The following is a 26,385-nucleotide window of genomic DNA, read 5'->3' as shown; positions in this document are numbered from 1 at the left end:
TGTACAAAGACTTGGACATAAAGATGCCTAGCAGCTGTGTTTGTCATAGCCCCAACCTGGAAGCCACCCACATGCCCATGGACCGGTGAGTGGATAAACAAACTGTGGTACGTCTGTGTGATGGAATATTCCCCAGCAATAAAGTGGATGAGCTGTTGGTACAGGCAGTGATGTGAGTGGATGTGAAAATAATCCTGCTAAGAGAAAGAGACCAGACAAAGAACGCATACGATGTGAGTCCAGTTACGTAAAAGTCTGGACAGTATGAACAGATCAATCGTGGCAGAAAGCCTGTCCATTGCTGCCTGCAGGGGGACGGGGGAGAAGACAGGGTGACACAGGGTCAGGAGAAAACGTTTGCAAGTGATGGATGTGTTCACCATCGTGACTGTGGTGACAGTTTCATATGTATATACGTGTGTCAAAACTTATCAGATTGTATACTTCATATGTGCAGTTTATTGGATGTCAGTCATACCTCAGTAAAACTGTTGTTACAAGTCCTTGCCCTCGGGGACCTCATGTTTTATTGGGGAGGAGGTGTATGTGATGACACTAAGCAAATAGAAGTATATTTTGCGTGCGTGTGTGTGGGTGTGTGTCAGTTGTTGGAAAGTCTTTTGAAGACGAAGCAGCGTGAGGATGGAAAGAAATGGGGAGGGCGCCTGTGGAGAGGAGGTCAGGCGAGTCTTCTGTGTGTCGTGACATTTGGGCGGAGAGTAGCTGAAACTGCCCTGTAATCTTGTGAACGCTGGTTTAAGATCTGTTTCAGTTTTTTCAAGTTGCCGGTGACCACTCTCTCTCTCTCCCCTCTGAAAGGATAGAGCTTTCCCCTAACTTGAAGGCAGATTTAAGTTTTTGCCATCAGAAGGAAGCAGATGGGAAGGGTGGGCAGACCTACCCCACATGCCCAAAAGAAGCCCATTTGTGCTGAAAGAAGTTTCATGGTTAATTTTTGATTGGAAGGATGGAGATCTGCTTTTTGGACATTTGTAGAATGGTGGGTCAGAAGGAAGGTTACAGCCAGCGTCCCAGCCCCCCAGTTGCCTGCCAGGCAGTTACCCCTCAGTATCTAGACGGAAAACCAAGAACTCTCCAGTCTCTGTTGCCTCTGGTGTTCTTGTGCCCATGTGTGTGATGCTGGTGAGAAGAATGCACTTGTGTCTGGTGGAAGAGGGAAGGTCTCCATCAGTGCCGTGAGAGACTTGCTTGTGTCCGGGCATCCTCACAGAGCAGCTAGAAAGAAGAGGCGTGTCCTGGCACCATGGCAGGTTTCCCCTCCACTGGCAGAGGAGCATGTTCCGGGGGGGTTAGAGGGGCTGCAGGGAGAGCCCTGTTGTTCTTGAGTAACCATTACCAGCCGAAACATGGAACCTGAATTTGGTTTGATCCCCAAAAGAGTCCTTGCTAGTAATAGAGACTTGAGAATAGCTGTGTACTGGGGCAAAGGGAAAGAATGATAAAAAGAAAAGAGATTAAAAATGCTTTGTAACACGTGCTGTAAACTGAAATATGGTCCTTTATTTTGAAAACATGCTTTTAATTCTGCTTACCCTCTGGTTTGTTAAAACATTGTCTAGAGAATAATTTAAAGATTTTTGCCTTATTATTTAACATAAATTTGGTGACAGTAAGAGTGGGAAAATGCATTGATCTAAAGCCAATTGTGTCCAATTGTGTATTTCTGTTTCTGTAAAATTTTTATAAAACATACTAATTTGTGTCATTCTATTTTCCATTTTTCTATCCACATGGGAATTTCCTTCTAAAAGCAGCATCTCCTGTTCTGAATGGTACTCATCAGAGCCTGCACTCTGACTGCAGGCCCTGGGACTGGCGTCCTGTGTTAAAAGTAACCTGTAGGCTCTACCTGTGAGGCCAGAGCTTGAGAAGCAGGGACCCCATCCTGGCTCCTGCTCCCTCGCAGCCAGTGGAAGTCACAGAGGTGGAGGTTCACGTGGCTCAGGCTCTTTAACCTCCAGCAACCCAAGACTTTCCCCCACCCCATGCCTGCTTCAGGTCTGAGGCAGAGGAGTCCAGTTCTGTCAATCCTAGAGCAGTTACTCTTAATCTCTTTTGAGTCCCAGTCTCCTTTGAGGATCTGATGAAAACTGTGGACGAAACATTGACACAGAACTTCAGGGGCTGCCAAGAACCCCTGTTCCAGAGCAGGGGTAGGCATTAATGCCCGTCTCAAGTAAGCAGAGTTACAGTTCTTTGCCAGGTTCAAAGGCAGCACTCTGCCTGTGACCTAGGAAGTAACTGTATTATCAAGTCATGTTTTTAATGATAACCTGCTCAGCCAGGTACCAGGAAGAGAGGTCGAGGAAAGCCAGCCAGGTTGTGTTGTGGCTGCAGAAGGGAAAGCCGACCGACCACCACGGCGACCTCACACGGTGGCTCAGCATCCAGTCTCGCACGTGGTTCATTCAGTTATTTGCTCTCTAATTTTATTCTAGAAATGAATCTTCCTAAATTGAAATCCGTTAACGGTACTCTCTTTCTTCTTACAGCTTGTACCTCCTTTTAAGCCTCAAGTAACATCTGAGACAGATACCAGATATTTTGATGAAGAATTTACAGCTCAGACTATTACAATAACACCACCTGAAAAATGTGAGTAAATCTAGAAGGCAACTGATAACATTCTAATATAATTGAAGAAAAAAAAACAGTCATTTTTTTAATTGGATATTTTCAAGATCAAATTCCACAGTGACTTATTCCATTTCATTTAAGAATATGCAGTTACTAGTGTGGAAATATCTAAAGACACCTAGCTGAGAGAAAAGGTGTTTTGGGTAGGAGAAATTATAAGCTAAGAATTATAGACTAAATTATAGACTAATTAGTGCTTCCTTCCTGTTCTCCAATGGACTCTTTTCACATCAGCTGAAAGGATTCTGAAATAGAGAACCCCCTTGTTTCCCAGAATGCTCATTCACATACCACCTTCAGAATTTTGCTAATTCTGGTCTCCTACTTAATAGTTTTTAAATTCACTTTAAATCGAATCACTCTTTTTTACTTAGCTTTATATTAAGAATAATATCAGTGAAGACATAATTTAGTTTGCTAATAATTTTTTATAATATAAATTAAATTACATATCTGTTAAAACTATATGTTCATGCACCACTTAAAATCATCCTGCATACACTAGTGTGTGCCCCACACTTTGATAAATACCTAAATAAGTGGGCTTTAATGGAAGAAAGGTTATCAAGCATGATTTACAAGCACTCTCATATGCTGACAAAGGTCTGTCTCTGTTGTCATTGGTTTAGGAGTGAGGATAAAACTGAGTTTCAGGGACGTATCTGGAGAGCTAAAAGTTTCCTTCAGGTCACACGTCTTTTGGCTCACACAACATTGGGTTAGCTTTTCCCTCCTTTTCCTTTATATCCTTTCCTCCATTTCTGCTCCTCTCTTTCCGTTTTAAAGGGCAGATTAGTTGATAGTGCCGATGTACTGAGTGTCCATGCAAGGGAAGGTTGGGTGAAGTACTGTTCCAACTGTGGATGTAGTCCACTGATCACAGCATTGGAAGCACCCAAGGGGTCATCTCAGGCAAGAGTTTAATCTGGGCCCATGGCCTGATAACAAGGGACTGTGAGCACCCTGAAATGAAAAATATAATTATGTATGCATATGTGCACTTGTCTTGCTTTAGACTTGCAAGAAGTTAAGAACGTCTTATCTTACATTTATAAGGGAAGAAATTGAAACCCAGGGAGAAATCGAGCTTCCCAAAGTCCCGCAGTTAGTGTCAGCCGTAGCCAGGAGCAGGACTCACCAGCGTGGCCAGTGCCCAGGTTAAGTTGTGAGATATCAACATGTGGAAGTGCTGCCCATGGTGTATCGCCAGTGGTGGGGTGGTGGGTCCCTTCTGTCGGTGCACCATTGCTAGGATCTCAGAATCTCCAGGAGTTGAAGATGATGCTGGAAAGCCTGTGGAGTTTGGGCAAGTGGCTCAGGACTGTCTGAGTGGAAGCAGTGGGTACAGGCCTTGGCACAGTTTCCCCTGGCCCCGTGTGGACTGTGGGGATATAATTGTCTGAAATGCTGGGCAGTGCCAGGGAGTTGTTAGATTGGCCCTGGAGTACTTTCTACCAGAGAGCATTTGCTAGGCCTCGCCATTTGGATATAGCCTTAATTGTAATCGGACCACATTATTCCCCTGCTTAAAACCCTCCAGTGGCCTCCCATTGTGCTCTAAATCCAAACTGCTCACGCCAGCTTACACAGCCCTGTCTGCTCTGGGTCCCATCCACCTCTCCGACCTCATCCTGTTCCATCTTCCGCCGCTGTCCTGTGTTCTAGCCACAGCTTGAACATACCAGCTTCCCCGGGACTGGGGACTTGTGTGTGTCCTGTTCTCTTGGCCCAGAATGCTTTTTTCTGGGACCTCTGCATGAACAGCTCCTCTTGTTCTTCAGATCTCAGCTGAAATGTCACTTTACCAGAGGGCTTTTTTTCCCCTCCCAATCTAGAGAGCAATAGCCCATCAGACTCCGTCCCCCAACCTCTTAATTCCCTACTTTATTTGCTGATATTCTTCTGCTTAATTTGTTTGTTTCCTTGTTCACTGTCTGTTCTCCAACTAGAATGCAGTAGTTCTAAGAAGAAGGGTTTGGTTTGCCTTATTCACTGCTAGCCCCAGTTCCTAGCCAAGTGCCTGGCACAGCAAAGGTATTCAGTAAACATGTATTAAATGAATAAATAAACATATTATGGTGTGGGCCCAGTAGTTCCCAGGCCGGAAGGAGGCCCATCTCTTTACAGAGAGTGTTGTTGCCCCTCAGTGCCCAGAATTTTGTGTTTGGCTTGCCTCCACGCGATACCCATGGTGGGCATTGGCAAAGTAAGATCCTAACACGTCTCGGTCCTGGCCTCATCCTCTTTGAGACAGTTTCCTTTGTTAAATAGAGCTTTTGGCATTTGTGGGATCTTTTAGGACAACTAAATATGTGACTTTGGAAGGCATAGAAATAGGTAGGCTCTGTAAATGCAAAGCCATGAGTACATAATTTACCTCAGAAAGTTACCAGCACCATCCTAGGATGGAAGAGGGCGTTGGGGTTGCAAAAGCCCCAGACTCAGACCCCGCTGCATGTCCTGGCTCTGCCACTCCCCGGGTCCCAAACATGGCAGGTCTCTCCAGAAGGTGGGTGCAGGGCTGGATGATCTCCAGGGCCCCATCCTTCTCCCACTGTGTGCTGAGAAGCCTTCTCTTTAGCAAAGGCACCTGGAGTTCTACAAGTTTGAATAACTCTATTTTTAATTTTATTAAAGCACCAGATTAACCTACGTGAGGGGAGATGATAGGCCCAGCACAATAAACACCTAGCAAAAAAAGGATGAGCTTGAACAGAGGGATGTGAGGAGGGGACTGACTGAAATGGGATGCCAGGAAATGTTAGACTAAAAAGACCACGGCAAAGCAGGTTTAAAATCTATTTGATTACAAAGAAGTTAAATTAAAAGCTTTTTAATATATGCCTCCTTAGCCGTAGTTCTTTTTCATGATTGACTTGAACTTCAAAGCCTGAGCTGTCAAGAATCAGAATCTCTCGAGATTCACCTGACCCGCCTTATCCTCACCTCCAGGCTAGTGGCAGGTGTCAACGGTGTGATTGTCATTAATAGGCATTTTATTGCTCAATTTCTAGAACTTCTAAAATGAGACTGAAATGTTGGAAGGTGTTTTAAGTCACCCAGCACAGTTTCTAGAATATAATCTGAACCTAGGGTCTCAAGTTCTTGATCAACAATATAAAAGTATTGAATGTTATACTAGAATGTTCTTCCTGGCATGTCACATTTTATCACTAACAGTAACTCTGTTCTTGAAAGAATATGTCATTTTAGACGTGGGTAGTGCTGTGTAAGCCCAGTGACTCAGTGTCTTTAAAGAGTCATAAGTTCGTTTCTAGACTGCGACAGGGGTTGATAGGAAGCCCATTCATTGCACTAACTTCCAAGGTGGGTATCGAAATCCAGCTACAATTGTAGGCCATGAGAGTCTGGCTTCTGTGGGCATCAGAAGTGGGGTGTGGCCCTGCCCTGGTACTGTGCCCTGGACAGCCCCAGAACGTCAGGCAGCATCATCTGTGGCTGACAGGGTGCCACCCCCATTAGGGTCAGGAGGACACTGGACTTGCTGTCTTTCTCCCGATTCAAGGTCTCTAGAGGAAAATCGGAGAAAGAGTTCGGCACCGTAGGCTGAGGCCGGGCGGGCGCCAGCAGCCTGTCCTGTGCGCTCAGCCCAGCACAGCGCTCTCTGGGCCCCAGGCCGCAGGGCCGGCTCCTGCTGGAGGGCGTGGCCTGCGTGGCTGTGAAGTGCAGCTCCTGGGGCCCTCTGGGGCACAAGGGCAGTGTGTCTAGCTTGACGGTGTCTGGCCATCTCCTGGGTTCCCCGAAGAGGCAGATGGAAGCAGAAGCAGTGAAGCCTTGAGCTGGGATCCCGTTTCACGGATCTTTTCTCACAGCTTTCAGTCGTGTTGCTGTGAGAAACCACTGCGGCTCGCTGGTGCTGAAGCACAGAGGCTTGTTCCTAAAAGCCACAGGGGCACCATCAGCCAGCCAGTCTGCCCACTTCCCACCTTGCTTTTGTGAAACAGAGTGGAGTGATTTTTTAGAACAAATCAGCAGTTAGAAAGGCAGAATGTTCCTTTTCTATAAACAGCTGCAGTAACATGCCAGATTGTCCTCACTGGTGTTAATTAATGGAACAGACTTTGGAATGTGTCGTCTTGCATTATATCCATTAATGGTCCTCTGCCTTTCTCTTACAGAAAAAGAGGATTTCTTTGAGATCTAGTAGGTTTTACTGCCATATAATTCATTTGTTAAATGTTCTAAGAAAATTAGGCAACTGATGCTGTTGGATCCTGGGATTCAGATGTAGAATGTAGAGGGATCATCCTGTTTTGTTTTTCCAGATGTGTGGTGTTTGGTGTTTTTAGCACCGTTGGTGTTCATTATCATCATCGTGTCCTATGAACCTCCCTTCAGAGCAGGCACGTAGTTGTGTGCCTTGACTGGGCGTGACCAGCTCTGGCTCAGGCAGTCAGCGCCGCGTCAGCCGTCAGCTCCCCTCCCTCCGCAGCCCACTGCCCTGGTGCCTCCCAGGCTCGCAGCCCCTCTTGGGGCTGTGACCAGATACTTGCCCTCACTGTTTCCCAGCCTGGAGGAGCAGGAGTGGGGGGAGTGAGAGAACTGGCTGGAAAGACCATCACGGCGTGGCCTCTCCTGGCTGTCTGAGAGACTGAGACTTCTCTACGTTCAGAGATGTGGTCCTTTGTGACTGAAGTGACAGGATGAAGGCCCTCTTCATTCTCAGTGACATGCAGCCTCACAGCAGTAAATCCTCCTCCTCAGACTGAAGGCCGGCACCCACTGTGGAGCCTGGCTGCCCCGGGCTCCACTCCTCGCCGCTCCGGCGGGGCCCGCCTCTGCCCTCGCTGGCTGCGCACCAGCCTTCCCCCGCGCTGTCCGGGGTGCTCTGCAAGTTTACAGTGCAGAAACACGCTCAGCAAAATAAAGCTGTTAGTGGGGAAAACTGTTTCTTTGAAATGCCATTGGCACATGTCATAGTCGGAACATGAAGATTTTAGCTGCCTTTTCTCTGGAGAGTTTTTATACTTTGTGACTTAACAGATACACCATCCGCAGCTCCCACCATCTTCAGTACAGCTAAAAATACTGTGGAAGGTATTTGATCTAGAAGGTGCCTGTGTTTTTCTTGGTAGAACCAGTGTTTTATAATAAGGAGGCAGAGATTTCCCTAAACCACAGTACTATCTAGAAATGCTGACTGCGGGGCAAAGGGCCTGTTTGCAGAGGGAGGGGCCCCTCGGAGGACAGTGGTTTACATGGAGTGGGGAGCCACAAGTGCTTATTGATGGATTGATTCCTACCTGATACAGTGGTATTTTCTAGTACATTCAAGGCCACAATTTTGGTTAGCAACTTGATCCCATTTCTAGAATCTTCTGTACTAAGAATACTGAAAAGAAAACCAGTGAGAAAAAAGCAGAAAAGTTTGTTACTCTTCAGAGGAAGGCAGAGCATCCTCCTCTGTTGTGTGACAAGGTCAATGCCCACGATACAGCAGGATCTGGCCTGTGTTCTGTCTCCCTTTACATGACACTGAGGCTCCATGGAGAGGCTGCACACTTAAAAGAATTGGTGACGCACTTCCTATGGGTATTTGAGGGGATGGAATTATTCTGCTTGAAGAGAAGGAGGCTGGGTTCAAAGAGTCTTGCACTTACTGCACTGGAAGATAGACATAATGGAGTAGAGCAGGAGGGATGTCGTGGGGGACCTGCCCCACACACAGGGAGCCCGAGGGCGGCAGGGACTCTGCCCAGAGCAGATGCACAGGGAATACTGAACGTGTGACCACAGATTGGGAGACGCATCCTGACATCATGAGAACAGTTATGGGAAGAGGTTGGGTGATCGTCTGTAATCTTTCAAATACAGGAAAGATGAAAGGGAGGAGCAGCTTAACTGAAAGTGGCCTCTTTCCACGCCTGTCACGTCTCTTCTCCCTCTATTTCCTGATGAACTAGTACTCAGATGCTAACCTCTTTCCCTCTTTTTCTTTGTCTTATTCTCTTTATTCAAGTGTAAAGTTTATCATAGGAAAATTGGGAATGGTGAGTTAAGGCAAATACTAGATGTAGAATAAATAATGTAAAACCTTAAATGTGTGATCAAGGGCTCAAGCGAAGTGGAATCGTGTGGAGCTTCACTTTGCAGCCACACCTGAAGCAACAGGAAGAAGAAATACAGGCATCTGGAGACAGGTGTTGCTGGATTCCAGACACACACTTTGGGCGCCTTAGATTCACTGACTTCTGTAATCTTGACATGCACAGTTTCATGAAATCAAAGGTTACTGGAGATCATTTTTTCCTTCTTATTTAAAAAGTCGTATTTCCTTCACTGGTATTTTTTCACAGTTTATTAAGTCTTGAAATGTTAGTGTCTATTATTTCTTCATAGATCATGTGTTTGAAAAGGAGATAATTTTTGAACTAAGTTTAATTACTGTATGTTTTGTTGATAAACACAAGTTTCTGGGAGCTGTTGCCTCTGTTAATCTTTCTTATGTTAGAAGTTAGAAGTACATAGACCAGAGATGATGTTGCAAACAATACATGTAAAATTAAAAGAGCTGTTTCCTGCCCACAGATGATGAGGACGGTATGGACTGCATGGACAATGAGAGGCGGCCGCACTTCCCTCAGTTTTCCTACTCTGCAAGTGGACGAGAATAAGTCTCCTTTGTTCTGCTACTTCACTGTCATCTTAGATTTGTTACTGAAAACGATTCCTGGACATCACTCCAGTCCTAGCTCTTACGAGTAGCAGGAGCACCTTCAGACATCCCTGGCCGATGCCAGGTCTTCGCCCCTCACCACCTTCCACCCACACGAGAACACACATATGCGCACACACTCGCCCTTTTGTTTTTGCATGAAGTTGTATCTAAGTCTAAGGTCTCATGCTGCTGCTGCTACTGTCTTACTGTTATAGCAACTTTAAGAGGTGACCGTACAATCTTTGGAAGTCATGAGCCCACCATCGTTCATTTGTGCACCAATTGTCATCTTTTGATCTTTTAGTTTTTGTTTTTCCCTAACAGTGAAGGCTAAATGAGATACACTGATTCTAGGTACATTTTTTAACTTTATAGAAGATAAATCAAAAACTAATTAGACTAAGAAGATTTAGTTTATAATTCAGAACAAGCGATTGTGGGAGGGTGGTGACGTGCATATGCAGAATTGTAGTGAAGCATGTCAGGTCAGTGTGTGAAGAGAGTGTGTCACTAGGATCTGGCTGGAGTTCATTAGGAAGCATTTGAGAGAAGGACAGAACAACTGTGGGGATAGATATGTATACACATATACATTTAAATTCCTGTTGGAACTGCAGGGGCAGCCCGTACTACACGTGGACGTCCAGATTGCCGGGGCAGTCATGGGCAATGAACACTGTTCTACTGAGGAAGGGAGCAGCATATGCACAGTAGGTCAGGGTCACTTCAAGGGTCTAGGATATGATTTGCACCAGAGAGCATTTTTTCCCTGTGCTTGGAAACCTTTTTCCCTTCTTGATATTTATCACCTCTGATGGCTAAAGAATGTAGACAGGTATAATGATCCTGCTTTTCACCAAAATTTGTACACCAAGGTAAACAGGTGTTTGCCTTATTTGTTTTAATTTTTTACTTTCAGTTCTGCGTGAATTAGCTTTTTCTCAGATGTTAAAACTTTGAATGTCCTTTTATGATTTTGTTTATATTGCAGTAGTATTTATTTTTTAGTGATGAGAATTGTATGTCATGTTAGCAAATGCAGCTCCAACTTACATAAAATAGACTTACTGCAGTTTATTTTGACCCATGTGCAAGGAATGTACACGCCGATGAGAATCATGCACTTTTTCTCCTATGTAAAAACATGTTGATGAGGCTCTGAAATTGTCCGTATTGGTGAGAATTGGGCTTTGGGAGAAGAGATGCTGTCATTTAACCCCTTGGTCCTAAAGATGAGAAAACCCCCAACTATCCATGCCAAGGGGTTAACGAGACAAGTGGATGGTGATGTTCGCCCAGTTGAGAAGCGGACTGTGACGACGGCTGGCGACGTGACGTAGTGAAGATAGCTGAGACCTGAGTGATGATGAGAAGTGAACTTGACTTGGCAAAAGGAACACATCTGGAGTATTGACGAAGTAGGCAGTAAAGGATAAGAACCTGGTGTGTTTATTCTGATCATGGTACATTTATCACTGAATTAAGCCATCAGGGAAAAAAACAAAACAAAAAAAGAACACCTCCAACTTTTCTTTTTCTGTATATACTCATGTCTCCAAATTCTAACATTTCTCACTGAAGGGGGACATGTATGCAAACCTCCTTTTTCTCCTCCATTAATGATGATCTCCAGATTAAACCCTTTGGTGCTAGGAGCTGCCATTTTCCAAAGCAGCCTATGACGTCCAGGAGGCTGGGGGCCCTTCTTGCAGCGAGCAGGAGGCCGCCCGACTCCACGGAGTGATCATGGAAATGCATTTTAGTTACACTCTCTGACAGCTCCCAAATGGAAGACTACAGCATGATGTAGTGTTGTGACTGCATTGTATGAAAGAGCAAGTGACTTTCTCATAGGATGAATCATATTCATACGCAGATGTCTTAGCCTCTTGACGCTGGAAGTGTGGATTTATAGACATGAAACCACTGCTGGCGGTGGGTGGACCACTGGGACTGATGGGGGTTAAAGGGCATTTTACTAAGGCAGCTAAGACATATCAGACATAGATTTTATCCTAATTTTTCATACTTCTACCTGAGTGAAGTTCATCCTTAGTACTGAGTAGGGAGTTAGAGTAATGGTAGTTCATTCTTACTTACACATACAGCTCAACTGTTTTTTTTCACTTGGATTATGTTGAATGTTTCACTTTGACAAGAAAGTAGACTGGAAGGTATGTTCTGTAAGTTGTCTTGCATCCATTGTATAAGAGCGAGCCAGGTGAGAGAGAGAGAAGAAGGCTAAGACTGGCTGATGCTCAGAGCATTCACTCCTTAGAGGGGACGCGTGACACCGCACACTAAGCACATCGATAGCTTTTTGTTTCCCCCCAAATGTTAAGGTGATTTCTGTGACCTTGGCCAAGGAAACTTCCTAAAGATTCATGACGGCGTTGACAGGGCCCCAGGCTGCCACTCCTCACGGCTGGCTTGCCGGCCCAGCCAGTGCCAGGGCTCACCGCTGGTCGCCCCAGACTCCGGCAGTCAGGCACGGTGTTTTCTTGGCTTCGATTTTGAGAATCCCTTATTTTCAGTCCCAGATCTCAATCAGCTGACGTGGAGAATAATAGAACAACAGAAATATATGTAGAAGGAGATTTCTAAAACTTCCTGTGTCTGCCCATAGCTGTAGTTTGGATTCTGGCAGATGGAAAGGCCTGAAACCTGGAATCATTCTAGCAGAATCCGGTTCAGACTGCGTGGACTCCATCTTGTGCTCACTTTCATGAAGTTTGCCCTCTTGTCATAATGCAGCCACCTTGGAGGAAACTGGCCATTTCTGCTTGGATTTTTGGCAGGGTTGCTCACAGCTTTGCTTTCCACACTAATTACATGGCATTATTCCAGTATTGTTTTCCATGTCCCATACCTGATTTCTGGCTTCTCAGAGCTGACTGTTCTTGTGGGGCCACTTGCTTCTCCTAGAGTACAAAGGTAAGGGCCTTCCTTACTGACTGCAGGGCCTATATATTACACCTCAGTGTACACACTTTGCTGCTACTGTTTGTACTGTCCACAGTAGAACTTCCTTATCTTGCTCCTGGTAGTGCATTACAGGCAAGCATGAAATGTAAAGTATTTATTTAAATAAAAAGAAAACCTCTAAATTGGTAATTGAATTACCTCCCTGTAGCTTTATAGTTTGTGACATCTCTTGACCTTGCTAGTTCTTTCATTAGATCCGCGCAAGATCCAGTCATCTGGTTAAGGATTTTCAGCAGACGCAACTATGAACCCAAGAAACTGTATTACTATTACTGTTGGTCATACTAAAACTGTTTATTTCCTTACGTATATGACCTACAAGGATGTGAAATAACTACAAGAAACTGTTTTGTACACTGTACATCCTTAGTATTTTTACACGTATATGGTAGGGATGCACATTATTTTCCTTCGTACAGACAGCCTAAATAAAGCACTATGTCAATCTGCTACTTCTCTGTCTATTGTTGTTGGACGTGGTTCTGTAATCTCAGAAGATTAAATATTCTTTTCTGAAAAAAGATTTTTAATAGCTCCACCTGGTATTAACCCACCCTGTATAAAATGTGGCAGGAAAATATGTAAATTTCTTGTAGCTCGAAACACACACGGGATTGTTTTGTTACTTCAATAAAATGGCAATAGTGCAGTTGTTCAAACTTTGATGAAGGGCTATTTCCCGAGGGAGGCGCTGGCCTCAGCGCTGGTCAGGACAGTTCTGCTGTGACGCCGGGGATGGACCAAGTCTCCTTGGAGATGTGTTAAGACCCTAATAATCTTCACACCAGATGGTCTGGACCCAGAATTCTTCAGGAGTGTAGCTCATCAGTAATGTCTTCCTGATAATGTGTTGCTCTGCAAACTTCCTTTTTTTAGAGTGTATTTTTAAAACTTCATGGCAAATTAACCAACTTACACGTCAGTAATCAATGGGTAGGATGGTTGGACTACACTCCGATTGACCCAGAATCATTTTGGATGGGGCCTTCTTCTGATTTTACCTCATAATCCTACTATTGTAGAAACTTGGCTTTGCTCCTGGGACTAAGTTAGATAGAGGAATGGCTCTGGGACCAGAGTTGATCAGGCGTGTACGTGTATGTTACACGGCCAGATCTGAGGGCGTTCTCACGTGCTCTTCTCTCAAAACCACGGGGTGACAGGTCCAGGAGGCTAAAATAAAGTGACCTCTATAGTTCTTTAAAGGTGCTATTTTTAGAATATTGTATAATTTATTTACTGTATTCCTAAAACAGAATTAGGGACAAATAATATATGTTATGTGACAGCTTTGAGCACATTTGATGACATCAAAAACGTGTGAATCTGAAGTTCTGCTCTTTCAGGCTTTAACCTCGTCCACGCTCCAGAGGCTCGTGGTCTCTGTGTGGTGTCGTGCCGCCGCCTACACAGCCTAGTCCACACAGATCCGCAGAGGCCACGCCCAGACGATGACGGGAGAGGCTGCCGGCTGGGGCGCAGCCTGAGGTCAGGGGCTGTCCCGCTGCAGCCTGGCTTCTAGTATCTCCTTGTCATCCTCAAAGACAACACAGCGTTTTCAGTGCCCATTTTTATTTCTTTAAAGCATTCGAGGGCTTAACTGTGTATAGCGGAAATACTATTTTAAACTAAAATAGTGACCTGTGTACAGATATATCTGATAGAACTCTAAGTAAATTTTGTAATTTCACTAAGTACGTTTTTAGGCTCCTCGCAGATACTGCGTATTGAAGAAGAAACCTGACACCACCGAGCCATAGATGCTTTTTCGTCTGTTTTTGTTGTTAACAGAGTGGAGAGGAGGATGCTTAGTGCTCCCTGGTGTCTCCTGACGGTGCGCAGATTAGCAGGATGAGAAACGATGGAGTCCACGGGATGTTAGTTACAGGCAGATGAGGTTGGAGGATGACATACAGACCACAGAGAGGGAAAGGAACACGAATGGCAGGAAGGTGGTTCGGTCCTCGATACCCTTTGGCCTAGTTAAAATATGTGCCTTTTTGGTGTGTTTGTTTTGTTCAGCACCTCAAGGTAAAAAGGAAACATTACAGTTCAAGTCTTGGAAAAGTTCATTTATTGAAATTCATATGTGTAACAGCATACAAATGAGCAGATTTAAAAACATAACTTCAAGCCATTTCTGAACACACACACCAGGAGGGCTCCTCACGTGTCAGACTTCAGCTCCAGCCATCCGTCATGCAGGGACCGCTCAGCTACCAGTGTGGCCGTGGCGGCCACTGCAGTCCAAGGGGGTGTCCACCAGGAAGGTCGCGGTGCATTGTGGCATATTACGTACAAATCAGATGAATGTAAATATCTCTTTGTAAATCATTTATTTCACTGTTTCATCCAGGTCAGCAATCAGATTGTGGCATGCTGGGTAACTGGAAAAAATGATAATAAAAAGTAAGTTTAACTAGATCATGTTCTTCCATGTGATTTATCTTCTCACTGGTTTGTTACCTCTTAAATTTTTGGAGAAAAAATATCTTTTGCTAAAAATGTAGACATTGTAGGTGACCAATTGTATGAAAAGTTTGTGCCTCATCTCGACCACAGATCAAGCCCTTGTCAAATAGGAATATAAGGTGAACTGTTTTGTTTTAATGCTTTAAATCTGAAAGCAACCCGTATTCCAGACATCTGTGTGCCTCTTAACTGAGGGCAGTCTGCTGCCAGGACATGGCCCGAGAGCCGTCTCTTCCCTGTCCCGGAGAGGAGACACTGACTCCTGCCACGACCTGCTCCTGAGAATTGCTCAGATGTGACCCAAGGAAAGCTGGAACAGAAACGGGCTGGAGGGGGCCTGGCCCCGTGGCGTAGTGGTTAAACCTGTTCGGCATGCTCCGCTTTGGTGGCCCGGATTTGGATTGTGGGCGTGGAGCTACACCACTCGTCAGCCATGCTGTGGCAGTGACCCACATACAAAATAGAGTAAGACTGGCACAGATGTTAGCGCAGGGTGAATCTTGCTCAGCAAAAAAAATGAACAAAAACAGGCTGTAGGCCATGTGTCCCTCAAGTTCCTGGCAAAACAATACCAGCTGAAACCTCCACATTTTTAGCTACAATTTATTATAACATCTAACAGGCATGGAAACCACCTCCCACATGTGGAAGAGGGCATTCGGTGTACTTGGTCTCTTAGTTTTAAACAGGAATAAATGTGTCAAAACTAGCTCATGAAAATGGGGTTGGGGGAGTCACAAGTTAGGCAAGTTCTGAAGACGGCTTCCTCCCCACTGGCGTGCTGGTCACGTTAGTTTAAACCACGTCAGGAAGTGGGGTCAGAAACCACTGGAAGCTGTTTGTTATACTCCACAAAACACTTCTCGGGTACCTGCTGTGTGCCACGTGGGACGATGAGGAAGACAATCCTTGACTTCTTGGAGAGTGAAGGCCCCACCGTGATAGGGACAGATAGAGAGCGAAGCGGCTATCTTGTAAATCCTAGTGTTTTGTTGTTGTTTGGGGAAGAGTGGCCCTGTGCTAACATCTGTTGCCAATCTTCCTCTTATTCTCTTTTCTCCCCAAAGCCCCAGTACACAGTTGTATGTCCTAGATGTAGGTTCTTCTGTGTGGGACGCCCCCTCAGCATGGCTTGATGAGCGGTGAACAGGTCCGCACCCAGGATCTGAATCAGCAAACCCCGGGCTGCCAAAGCAGAGCACTCAAACTTAACCACTACAGCACCGGGCGGGCCCCTAAATCCCAGTTTTTACTTCAACAGATGATAAACTGGACTGCCGCGCAGGGTCACAGGCCCAGTCTGCTCCCTGTTTGGCTGGAATCATCTTCAAGAGGGACATGTGGGCCTCTGCGCTCCAGGCCGATGCCCTGAGCTAGACTCAGAGGAGGGGCTGTTGTCCACCCCGCATAAGCCGTGATCACTTGTTGAGGATTTACAAGACAGGACAGGGAGTGAAACTGAGATCAGAACTCATGCAAGATATACAAAAATCAGTCTGATGCCTTTTTTAAGAAATGAGAGGAGGTCATGTTTCTTTTCGAGTAGGTATCCAGTGTGTGTGACACTAAGGACGTTTGAATGAGTAAGTCTGTGAGCAGAAGGGTTCCTACACAGGGCAGTCAGTCAGAACACAGGGTGTGCGGCCCCTTCTCACACTGAACACAGGCCCACTGCACGTGTGGTGTGATGTGCAGCCCTCTGAGGGCTGGGGAGGTGGGTGGACTCTCTTCCTTAGAGCCCACCGGGGGCTTCTGTTCTCCAGGCCCTTCCTGGATGGGCCGCAGGGGTCCACATGCCTCAGAGTCCTCCTGCTGCAGAAGGGGCTCCTTCTGTCCTGGGGGATACTCACAGCACAGAGGCTGCCACCAGCTCCATGTGACCAGCAAACACAGGGTCTCCGCCTAGAGCTGATCTGCCTTCCAGTCCTGACTGGACTGACCCAGTACAGTGCCCCTGGCTGGCTGGCTGGAAGGACCCTCCGCCCCATGCTCTGCTGGGCGCCCTGATGACCTGGGTGCTCGAGAGGCAGGGGCTTATTTTCTACTTTAGAGATTCAAGGCTGCCCGAGTACAAGGATAAGCATAAACCACAACAGGCATATTGCAAAAGAAAAATTTAACTGACCTTTGGGTAGAAAACACACATACCCATAACATGCGTGATGCAGAATGCCGGGAAAGACCCGAGTGGAAGGAAAATGTATTGCAGGATGTTTTTTAAACCAAGCTCCAGGAAACTGGCATTTCTCATCATGAGTCTTGGTGGTGCCAGTGGGTCCGGGGCCACCTCGTGATTTATCATCACCTGAGCCATTCTCCATGGCTCTCACACGGCTCCAATGACACCCGTGACCCCGGCTCCTGGGGCCCACTTGGGAGCAACACAGGCGTGAGGCCCTGGATGTGAACAAACCAGAGTCAACCCCGGTTTCTCCTCCGGTAGCAAATCGGCTACTACTGTCTCTCCATCGGTTTTATATTTGATTTGGTTTTGGTGCAAGAACCTGTATTCGACCTCACGTTCGTATTCCAGTACTTTCTGTTCACTGCTCGCTCCGCACGCCCACGGCCGCCTGCCCCACGATGAGCACTCAGTAAGCTTCTGACTGAAGGAGTCACTTGCCCTATGAGGTCACTGTTTTGTCTGCTAATCGCAGCCCTCGGGCTTCACTCAGTTCCCTGAGTCCTTAATAGAGAACACTGCTCGGTGCTTCCCCATGGTACAGTGCGTCCAGAGAGAGAAGCTTCAGTTACTGCCAAAATCAGGCTTATCTGCCCTCAGCCATATTAGCCACGCTCATTTCCAGAAAGTCGGTCCGTTGTCCACACCACAGTGACCACGCTCCGGCTGTGAGGAGACGCAGATGCGCATGCCAGGGGCATAGCTGGCTGGACAGTGCTTGAGCCTCGGCCACCATCTTCCCGACCTGCCTTTCAGCTTGTCACCAAGGCCCCTCGCTGTGGCCCTCCTGGGTGGGGCGGCCACATCTGCAGCTGTCTGTGGCTGCCCTCCAGATTAGAGGCCGACCGGGCGCCCTGGCAGCTGCTCTCCTGAAACCCTGTCCGCAGACAAGCGCAGTGCTCCCCATCGGCAAGCCCGCCGTTGCTCCCCCATTTTCTTTGTTCTCCATTTAAACCCTAACAAACACAGCCTTCTCTCTACAAACCCTGACTTTTGTGTCTAATTTATTTTTGAAGTTTGACTTTAAATTCCGAGTTTAAAAAATGAGTCTCTCTGGGGGACCTGAATTGTTCCCCAGGCAACCACGCCCTGGGGTCCAGCCTTGGCCTGTGGCCCAGGGACAGCAGGGCCCCACCTCGGCCCTCTCACAGAAGACACGCAGCCGCTGAGCCGGGTTTCCACGCGTTTCTCTTCTCCAGGTGTCTGCAGCCCAGGCCCTCAGCAGCCCCTGCAAGTGGAATCCCCTCCTTCTTGCTCTCTACCTTGTCATGTGCACACTTCCTGCCTCTGCGTGGCCAGGTCAAAAAATGGTCCTGTTCCTTGTGCCTCTGGCAAAAAAGCGTCTATTTTTAACCAGAGAGGGCAGATCCCTCCTCCCACCTCCATGTGGGCTTTCTCAAGCTTGCCCTCGGTTGACAGGGCTCCAGGGAAACCACCAGCACCGCCCTCGAGGAGGCTACCCCCACTCCAGAGCAGCCCATCCTTCCCCATCGGGCATGGACCCCCGACCCTCCAACCAGCCCTCAGCCCAGGGAATGAATCCCGGTCTCTCTAGAAGTCCCTTTCCCCGCCCATTCACGTCCCAGTTCCCTTCACTTCATTTCTCTGGGCCTTATTTTTCTCTCTGTACAGAAAGGATGTTCAATGATTTATCCAAGTGGCCCTTTCAAGCCTGCGATGATCTCAGGACCAACCCTGAGGGCGGTCATCTCCGCCCGGCTCTGGGTGATGCAGGGAGCCCCCTTTGAAAGGGAAGTCAGTTCTGTTGTGAATGTTTTTTGTTTGTTACCAGAAACAGGGACATGGAAGCTAAAACATCCACCTGAGATGGTACGGGACTGAGACTGGAGCCTAGGCAGCAGGGCCTCCAAGTCCAGGCCCTTTCCTGCTGTTCCGAGCAGCTTGGTGACAGTGCGGGGGGCACCAAGTGTGCTATATCTGTGGGAGTAAGTGGAAGTCGAATGTCGAAGGCCACCTGGAAAACACCAGCAAGCGAACCGTGGGGTCCCGGTCTGTTCCGGAGGCCAGTGCCCTGACAGTCCTCTGCAGCCTCGTGGACGTGGCGTCAGGAGTGAGCATGGACCGGGCAGCAGGCAGTCCTCCTCCTGGGGCCTCGGGGACACAGGCCTGCCTCTGCCCGGCACGAGCGGCTGAGCCGCCTCACCCCCTCGGGCTCCGCACGGCCTTTTTTGGGATCTGGCTGTCACCAGCTGCAAAGTGGGGCAGGAGTTCATGGCCCGGTCACCGCAGAGAGCAGTCCATTCTCCTCTAGCGCCCGGGGGGGCCCCCGAAAGGGGCAGCTCTGCCGCAGCCAGAGTTCCAAGCCTGTTTCCCTGGACTACGGGCCAGCTCTCCGCCTCTGGGCTCCAGACAAGGAAAAGAACTGTGGAAGCCAGAGAAAGGACATGGCAGAGGCAGGAAGCCTGCCCTGCAGAAGGAAGGTGGAGACGGCGGTTCCTGGGATTTCTGGAAAACAGCCTCTCACGCTGGACTTGGGATGTGCGTGGTGGGGGAGGCCGGGAAGCCTGTGCAGATGGAGGGGTCGGGGTCAGACAACAGCGCACCCGGGGTCTGCATCTGCTGGGCCGTCTGCTCCCCAGAGCACCCTCAGACACACGAGTTCCCTCCACACTCGCGGGACCCCGAGTCTGTCACCCTTCCACGTCCCCGAGCCCCACAAGTCACGAGAACGTCCTCTGCACACGGGCAGGTGTCTGTGTTTCATGTGAACCATGTCTCCATGGTAAATAGATGTTAAGAATTCCCAAAGGACAGACAGTGTCACCCACAGCAGAGAGCGGAGCCTCTGGCTGCCTCATGTTGGAAAGCGTTAAAAATAAAGACAACATTGACATTTGGGGTTGCAATGTGACGGAATTACAGTCTTTTAAAGGCAAGAACCACTTATCCACACGACATGCAATATTCAGTGTTTTGTTCACTTGTCTAATTGGATTAAAATATTTAGCTCCCCTGAAAATCTCGATTGTGAATTTATATCGCAAAATGCAACGTCTGACTCGGGAAGCGCGAGTGGAGCAAATGCATCTGAAGCGACAGAAAATTCAATTGATTTTTCTTCCCCAAGTCTTATTCTGAAATCATTCGCTCTTGGACAAAGTGAACGGTGAGCAGAAGAGCAAGTTCGGCTGAAATGAAGCTGTACGTGCTTTTCAATATTAATTACACGCGGGGACTGGAGTTAAAAAAACGAAAAGTTAAACTGCCATTCGAGTTGCCTGGGGAAGTTTCTCTGCGGGTCGCAAGGCCCTTATGTTAGAGACGCAGCTCCTGGGGTCCGATGTCACTCCCTAGAAACACACAGGCAGCCGGGAGTTAATGACATTTTAGCTGCATATGTTCAAGTTTATTTAAAAAAATATGCGAGTCACTTTGGTTGACAGTGTCTTGTACACAGTTTTGAAAGAATCAGGGCAAACTTTAACAGAGTCAGTTTTTATTTGAAAAATATTTTCTGGGAATGTATCAGTGTTTATTTTTGAGACTGACAATTCGGGTGAAAATCAGGATAAAAACAAAAAAACAACAATTTGGTTGAAATCAAATTGTTTGTTTTCATCTATTTAGAATTCTTTCCAAAAAATCTTGGTTCAGGAGGAGGCTTTTTAATTTATTTTATTCAGTGTATTTGCTGTTCTATTCGAGTACCATCTGTCTTGCAGGTAGCTAAATTTGTGGAAGCTCCTGCATCAGCTGGACAAAGCCCCGGCTCGGGAGGGACCACCGCAAGCCCTGTGGACACCTCCAGGTGCCAACGCAGCCACCCGCAGGCACCTCCTCCTCGGCTGGCCCCTCGCACGCTCACGGGGCTCAGGGGGGCGTTTCTGAGGCCCCCCTCCCGATCTGCTTCCGGCCACAAACCAGCCTCTTCTCCTTCCTCATCCTCTGCATCTCTGTCTCTTGTGCCTGTTCTCAGCTCTCTTCCGGGAGCCCTCTGGGTGATGAGATAATGTCCGTGATTCTGAACATAATCACACACGGCTGCTGGACCCATGCACGAGTTTAAATCAATTAGAGAGTCAATTCACTGCCAAGAATGCTCAAAAGTCATTGGGTCAACCGATGATTAACCACTGGTAAGTCCGTGTCAGACACTTGTCTACACTGTGGTCCATCCGAAGGGACTAAAAGGGAATCTTCCCCTGGATGGAACCACATAGTCCGCTGGGTTGGGGCTCTTGGAACTGAACCACAGTCATCCCCAAATAAGCACATAAGCACACAAAATAATGTGGATGTATAAGACAGTCCTCTAAGTGGACACAACTGCTGTTCTTGTCTCTCTCTTGGACGCCCCCTCCCTAAGAAAAGACTGATTTCCTCCCCAGCTGGTGGCACCCTTCCTGCCAGATGTTTGAGCCCCCAGGCCCTGGGCCACAGACCCCTGACCCTGCTCCCAGCTGTCAGCCTCGTCTAAACTCCCTGGAACCCTGGTTCCTCACCCTGGACCCCGCCCCCCATGCCGTGGCCACCACCACCAGGGTCTCCGTCCTCCCCAGCTGGGCCTGCCTCCCAAGGAGAGGTGAGAGCACCACTGCTCAACCCAGCCCTGGGCCCAAGACGCTCGGGACCCGGGTAGGGGACGTGGGGACTGGGGGAGGGGACACGGGGACCCGGGGGAGGGGATGCGGGGACCCGGAGGAGGGGACGCAGGGACCGTGGGAGGGGACGCAGGAGGTGAGTCGGGAGCAGGCCTGGTTGGCACTCTGGTGACTTTGCTTCTCCGCCAGGGCCAGTCCCGCCATTTCAGGACATCTTAGAAGCCATTTTCTAGACATTGTTTCCCCCCCAGGTGAAGCGGGAGGTTAACAAAGCCCTCGTTTTTAGTCAGTCCTAAACTAAGAACAAGTCCACAAAGCAGCCTTGAGCTTCCTGGTGGGCGCCCTGAGCCACAGACCCTGGGCCACCCCGCACTGCACGGTAGCAGAGAGGGGACGGTGTCACTGCAGCATAGTTACCACTGTGACCAGCTCCCTCTGCCAGACATGTCGTCGTGCCTGTTTCCGAATTTAAGCAGAAACAATTTAGAGTAATAAAGCCTTCTACACAGGCTCGATGCTTCCTGTCCAGGGCCACAGGCCCACAGAGCCCTGTCATCAGCCTCTGGGCACAGGGGCACCGGGAGTGAATGGGAGGGATGTGATAGCTTCAGAGCAGCTGCTCAGGCCAGAAAATATCCATTCTCTTCTGGACACGGGTGGGCGGAGATTTTTAGAGTCTGACACGCAAAATTAAGTTATTAGGCTTATTCATCCAGGCTGAGAAGATGGAAGGCTTGAGCTAAACCATCCCTAACCCGGGGATGAAGCAGGGTCTCATCCAGGAAACGGGATGCGCTTGACCGCTCGGGCCCTCCCTAGGATGCAATGTCCCCTGAAATACTCGCTGGGGGCAAATGGCTGCCTTCCTCCCCTCAAGCACTTCTTGAAGCTAAACTCACAGTTCAAGTTGCTCCCACGGCCGAAGCCACTGTCGGCCTCTCCACAGGCTCAGGCCACACGCAGGTGGAGAGAGCAGGCCTGGGCTTGAGACCTTCAGCAGAGAGCGGGAAAACTGCATGGCTGCCTCCTCTCTGAACACGAGCGTTTGCTCCTGAGCCAACATTTCCTCCACCAAACTTCTGTTGTCATGTTCATATTAAAATAACCCCAAATGTAATACTGGAATCTGAAAGACCCCTTTAGAGACGAGCCAGATGGGCCAGTATCAGAGAGCACAGGATGCTCAAATCATTTCTGCGGTGTCCGGCAAGGGAACAAAGACCTGCTCGGTTTTCTGAGGACTTTTTTGAGGTTTGGGGCTTTTTTAAATGCATTGTATGAAAATTTTGAAATCCATTTGGCAATTATCAGATTTTTAAAGCCCTGGACGAGGTTTCTAAGCATGGCTGGTCCACATTAAGATCTGAGTGTGCTGTGAGGTAGGCAGATGGGGAGTTAAAAGGCAAGCCCCACGTGGTCACGGTCTGGTCCAGAATCGAGAGGCAAGTGCCGGGCGCTCAGACGTGTGCAGAAGACACCCCGCACTCTGAGTTCTGAAGGATTCACTCCTGCCATGAGCTGAGTCCCTCCACCACACGGAGCTGCCACCACCCAGGGCCTCCCCAGGAGGCGCCCTGCCCAGACAGCTGGGTTCCGGCCTCGGTGGGGCCTGCAAGGGCGCAGGATGAGGTGCCTGAGCCCCTCTGAGAAGCCGGGAGAAAGCAGCAAGCATCGTCACATGGCTGCTGGTCCACAGGGCCTCTGCCTTCCTGTGCTCCTCCAGGACCTCCTCAAGTTTGGGGAGGAGAGAGGAAAAGAAAAACCCTGCCATTTCTTCTGCTGGCCAGCTGGCTCTCTGTGAGAGTTCCTGCCAGGTGCCTCCCAGCGGCCCTCACCCAGCACTCTACACCTCCTCTGAGTCGGGCTGCTGAGACACCCACTGCACAGACAGGGAAACTGAGGCCGGGAAGAGACTTCAGTGACTTGTCCAGGGCCTCACGACAGTGACACAGACTGGAATCATCCTCTGTTCTTTTTTTTTTCCTGAGGAAGATTCACCCTGAGCTAACGTCGGGGCCAATCTTCCTCTATTTTGTATGTGGGTCACCGCCACAGCATGGCTGATGACTGATGTAGGTCCACGCCCGGGAACCAAACCTGTGAACTGCAGGCCACCGAAGCAGAACGCACAAACTTAACCGCTAGGGCACCAGGTCGGCCCTCCTGCATTCCATTCAGTAACTGGGAGCACCTCTTTCCTCAACCAATTCAAACTGTGCACATCCTCCAGGGCAGTTCAGAGCTGACCTCTTCCAGAAGGCCGCCTGACCACACAGTCCTCCCCGTCCCCACGGCCCACACCCTCCACAGTGGCGCCTGCACAGCACAGCTTAGTGCTCGGTGTGGCTTGTTGATTCGCAGGTCTGCTCCCCTGCACAAACTTGAGCTCCCTAAAGAGGGCTGGCACGCAGCCCACACTTCTGTGTGCCCCCCACTGTGCCCAGCACAGTCCTCAGGATCCCCTCCCAGCTTCTCAGCTGACCATCGTGATCACTGGGAACTTGAGCCTGTTACGATGCAGCTCTGAAAACAGGACCAAGGAAAAGACCCACGTGCAGAGCCCTGTGCGTTCCCTGGTGGACGCCCCTGGCGCTGGGTTTTGCACAGTACCTGGGATCGCAGCCGGCCCACCTCCTCCGACAGGCTCTGTCTCTCCAGCAGAAGCTGGTTCTGCTTGTTGAGGAGCTGCACCAGCTGCTGGGCGGCGGCCTGGCTGTGTTTCTCGAGCTGCTTTAGCCTGGAGAGAGAGCCACCACAAAGTCAGACACGGCCGAGAACGGGGGCGGGGGCAACAGGCTTCAGAGAGCGGGGCACGAGGGCTGACCTCGCCCCCATCAACAGGTCCCAGTGCTGCGTGTATTCAGGGAAGCTCCTGACAGGGAACCCGGAGCCGCAAGTCTAGGGTGACCCTGAGGTCACCTCGGAGGGCATTTGCCAGGTTGAGTGAAACTGCGTCAAAGGGGAAAGGGAATCGGAGCCTTCTCAACGAGCTGTCAATCAGAGAACACACATAAACTGGAGAAGCAGAAGAAAAACTGAAACCTCAGGCTCATGGAGGTCACACACGAGGGGCCTAAATGCCTCCACTGTCCGGCTGGAACAGCTCTGGCAGGCTGCAGCAGGCGGGCGGCCTGGCGGGGACGTGGGTGGCGCCGGCGGAAACACTGAACTAAGGGTTTTCCATTATTAATCGCTCCATCACCAGCCGGCATCGCTGACCAGATGTCTTTAAAGATCCTCAATTTGTCATTCTGCTGATGGCTCTCCTCTCCAGACTTGCTAATTCACGCCAACTATTATCCTCATTCGTCCACAGGCAGCTTCCTCCAGCCAGGCGCACGCTCGCCCCTGGAAATGCGGGCTTGGCCTGAAACGTAGTTGAACGACTACCCCGGACTGTTCTGGAAGCATCGGGGGTGTCATTCGCCCTTCCTCGCGGTCCTCACCCACCGAAAGCTCCAGCTGAGGAATCAGCTTCACACGAGAAGGATTTATCAGTGCAGGATGCACCGCCAACTCCAGGCTAACGTCCAAGCCTGGGGCCGGGCCCTGGGAGCCGGGTCCGCAGACAGGCCTCACGCTGCCCGGGTTCAAGCTCTCCCGGGCCGTCCTGGGGGGCTCCGGGCACCGCCCACCATCTACAAGGCCAGAGATGCGGGCCTTGGGTGACCAGGCTCATTTAGCGACAAGGAGGCAGCACCCGGGGACAGGCACACTGCATCTGGGAACCTCGCGCTCTCCCCGGATTCTCCCGCCAACTGCAGCCCCCCCACCTCCAGGACGGCGCCCACTGCCCGCCCGCGGGCCCTCCTCCGCCTCGTGGGCTCTGCGGGCATCTTGGTTTAAGCTGCCCCGGAAGGCACACTTGCCGCCACTCCTCTGAACACCCTGTGGGCCCCGCTACTCTTCCTCTGGGGTGTCCCACGTGCGCTAGGCTGAGGGGTGGACAGGAGAGGCCCGCAGGGGGCGTCGAGCAGCACAGCGCATGCTCGCAGCCTGCCCCGCCCCTGGGCGGAGGCCTCAGTCATGCCCCGCCCACACGCCCAGGCCCTGCCCCCGGGGTTGAGGCTTTAGTCTCAGTTGGGGCCTCACTCCTGCCCTCTGCCCTGGGCTCGTGCTCTGTGCTGGTTCTGGAGAAAGAGCAAGGAGCAAGGGCAGCACTGAGTTCTTCCCTCCCGCGTCTTGCTGTGCAGGGCCAGGTGCAGGTGCTCCCTCAGCCCGAGCCGGGGCTGCAGTCTGGCCCTGCCCGGCCTCCCAGGTCCCCGCACGGGCTGGGGCAGAACCCACAGCAAGGATCTTGCATCCAAGTGCGAGCACTTCCCTGCTTCTGACTGTAGAAGTGGCAGTAATGTACCCCAGGCTCCCATTACCCTACCTCTGATCTTGGAAGAGGAGAAAATGTTTCCTCTAGTGAAGCCATGGTGTTGCGGCTCTGGGACGCCCTGCCTGCCCCCACTACTCGTCACACTGTCTTGGGCCTCTCTGTGCTGGGGGAGGGCAGGGGCATCCCGCCCGGGCCAACCCACTGACAAATGCAGGCAGCCACTGCTGGCTTCAGCAGCGACTCTGCTGGCCAGCACTGGAGTGGGTCCCGCTGAAGATGCAGAGACGGTAACAGCCTTTCTCCTTGAGCAGCAGTCTAATGCTCGGCTAGTTAAATCAGACAGGCGAAAAGCGTCGTCCTTAGCACCTGAGCTCTCTGAACCCTTAGGTGGCTTTCCCCGCCCAGCAAGTCCTGGGTGAGGAGAGAGCCCCAGGCTAGGAGCTACTGAGGCAGGCCCCCACCGGCTTCTGGCCTACTGGAAACAAATGGAACAGAAACGTGTGATAAATAGATGACACCATTA

The 26,385-nt window shown here is 49.6% G+C and overlaps 2 protein-coding genes across 7 annotated transcripts in view; one reads left to right on the top strand and one right to left on the bottom strand.

Annotated features, from left to right (window-relative positions):
- AKT3 (AKT serine/threonine kinase 3) overlaps nucleotides 1-14,746 on the top strand; it is a 323,716-nt gene extending 308,970 nt beyond the window's left edge. For 3 of the 4 annotated variants that reach the window (XM_087424489.1, XM_087424493.1, XM_087424492.1), the window contains 2 exons: nucleotides 2,514-2,616; nucleotides 9,208-14,746. In XM_087424489.1, coding sequence (XP_087280615.1) covers nucleotides 2,514-2,616; nucleotides 9,208-9,293 — 189 coding nt within the window. In that variant the 3' untranslated portion in view covers nucleotides 9,294-14,746. Of the gene's footprint in view, nucleotides 1-2,513; nucleotides 2,617-9,207 lie in introns of those variants that run through there. The other variant, XM_087424491.1, reaches the window with a different exon arrangement.
- SDCCAG8 (SHH signaling and ciliogenesis regulator SDCCAG8) overlaps nucleotides 14,380-26,385 on the bottom strand; it is a 227,839-nt gene continuing 215,833 nt past the window's right edge. For 2 of the 3 annotated variants that reach the window (XM_004439590.3, XM_087424488.1), the window contains 2 exons: nucleotides 24,149-24,275; nucleotides 14,380-14,709 (listed from right to left, as the gene is read on the bottom strand). In XM_004439590.3, coding sequence (XP_004439647.1) covers nucleotides 14,680-14,709; nucleotides 24,149-24,275 — 157 coding nt within the window. In that variant the 3' untranslated portion in view covers nucleotides 14,380-14,679. The remainder of the gene's footprint in view (nucleotides 14,710-24,148; nucleotides 24,276-26,385) is intronic. The other variant, XM_087424487.1, reaches the window with a different exon arrangement.

This window comes from Ceratotherium simum, chromosome 36 (assembly GCF_057802395.1).
Source record: "Ceratotherium simum simum isolate JZ-2026a chromosome 36, ASM5780239v1, whole genome shotgun sequence".
NCBI lineage: Eukaryota > Metazoa > Chordata > Mammalia > Perissodactyla > Rhinocerotidae > Ceratotherium > Ceratotherium simum.
Note: the sequence above shows the minus strand (reverse complement) of the source record. Positions and strands in the feature narration are given on the sequence as shown.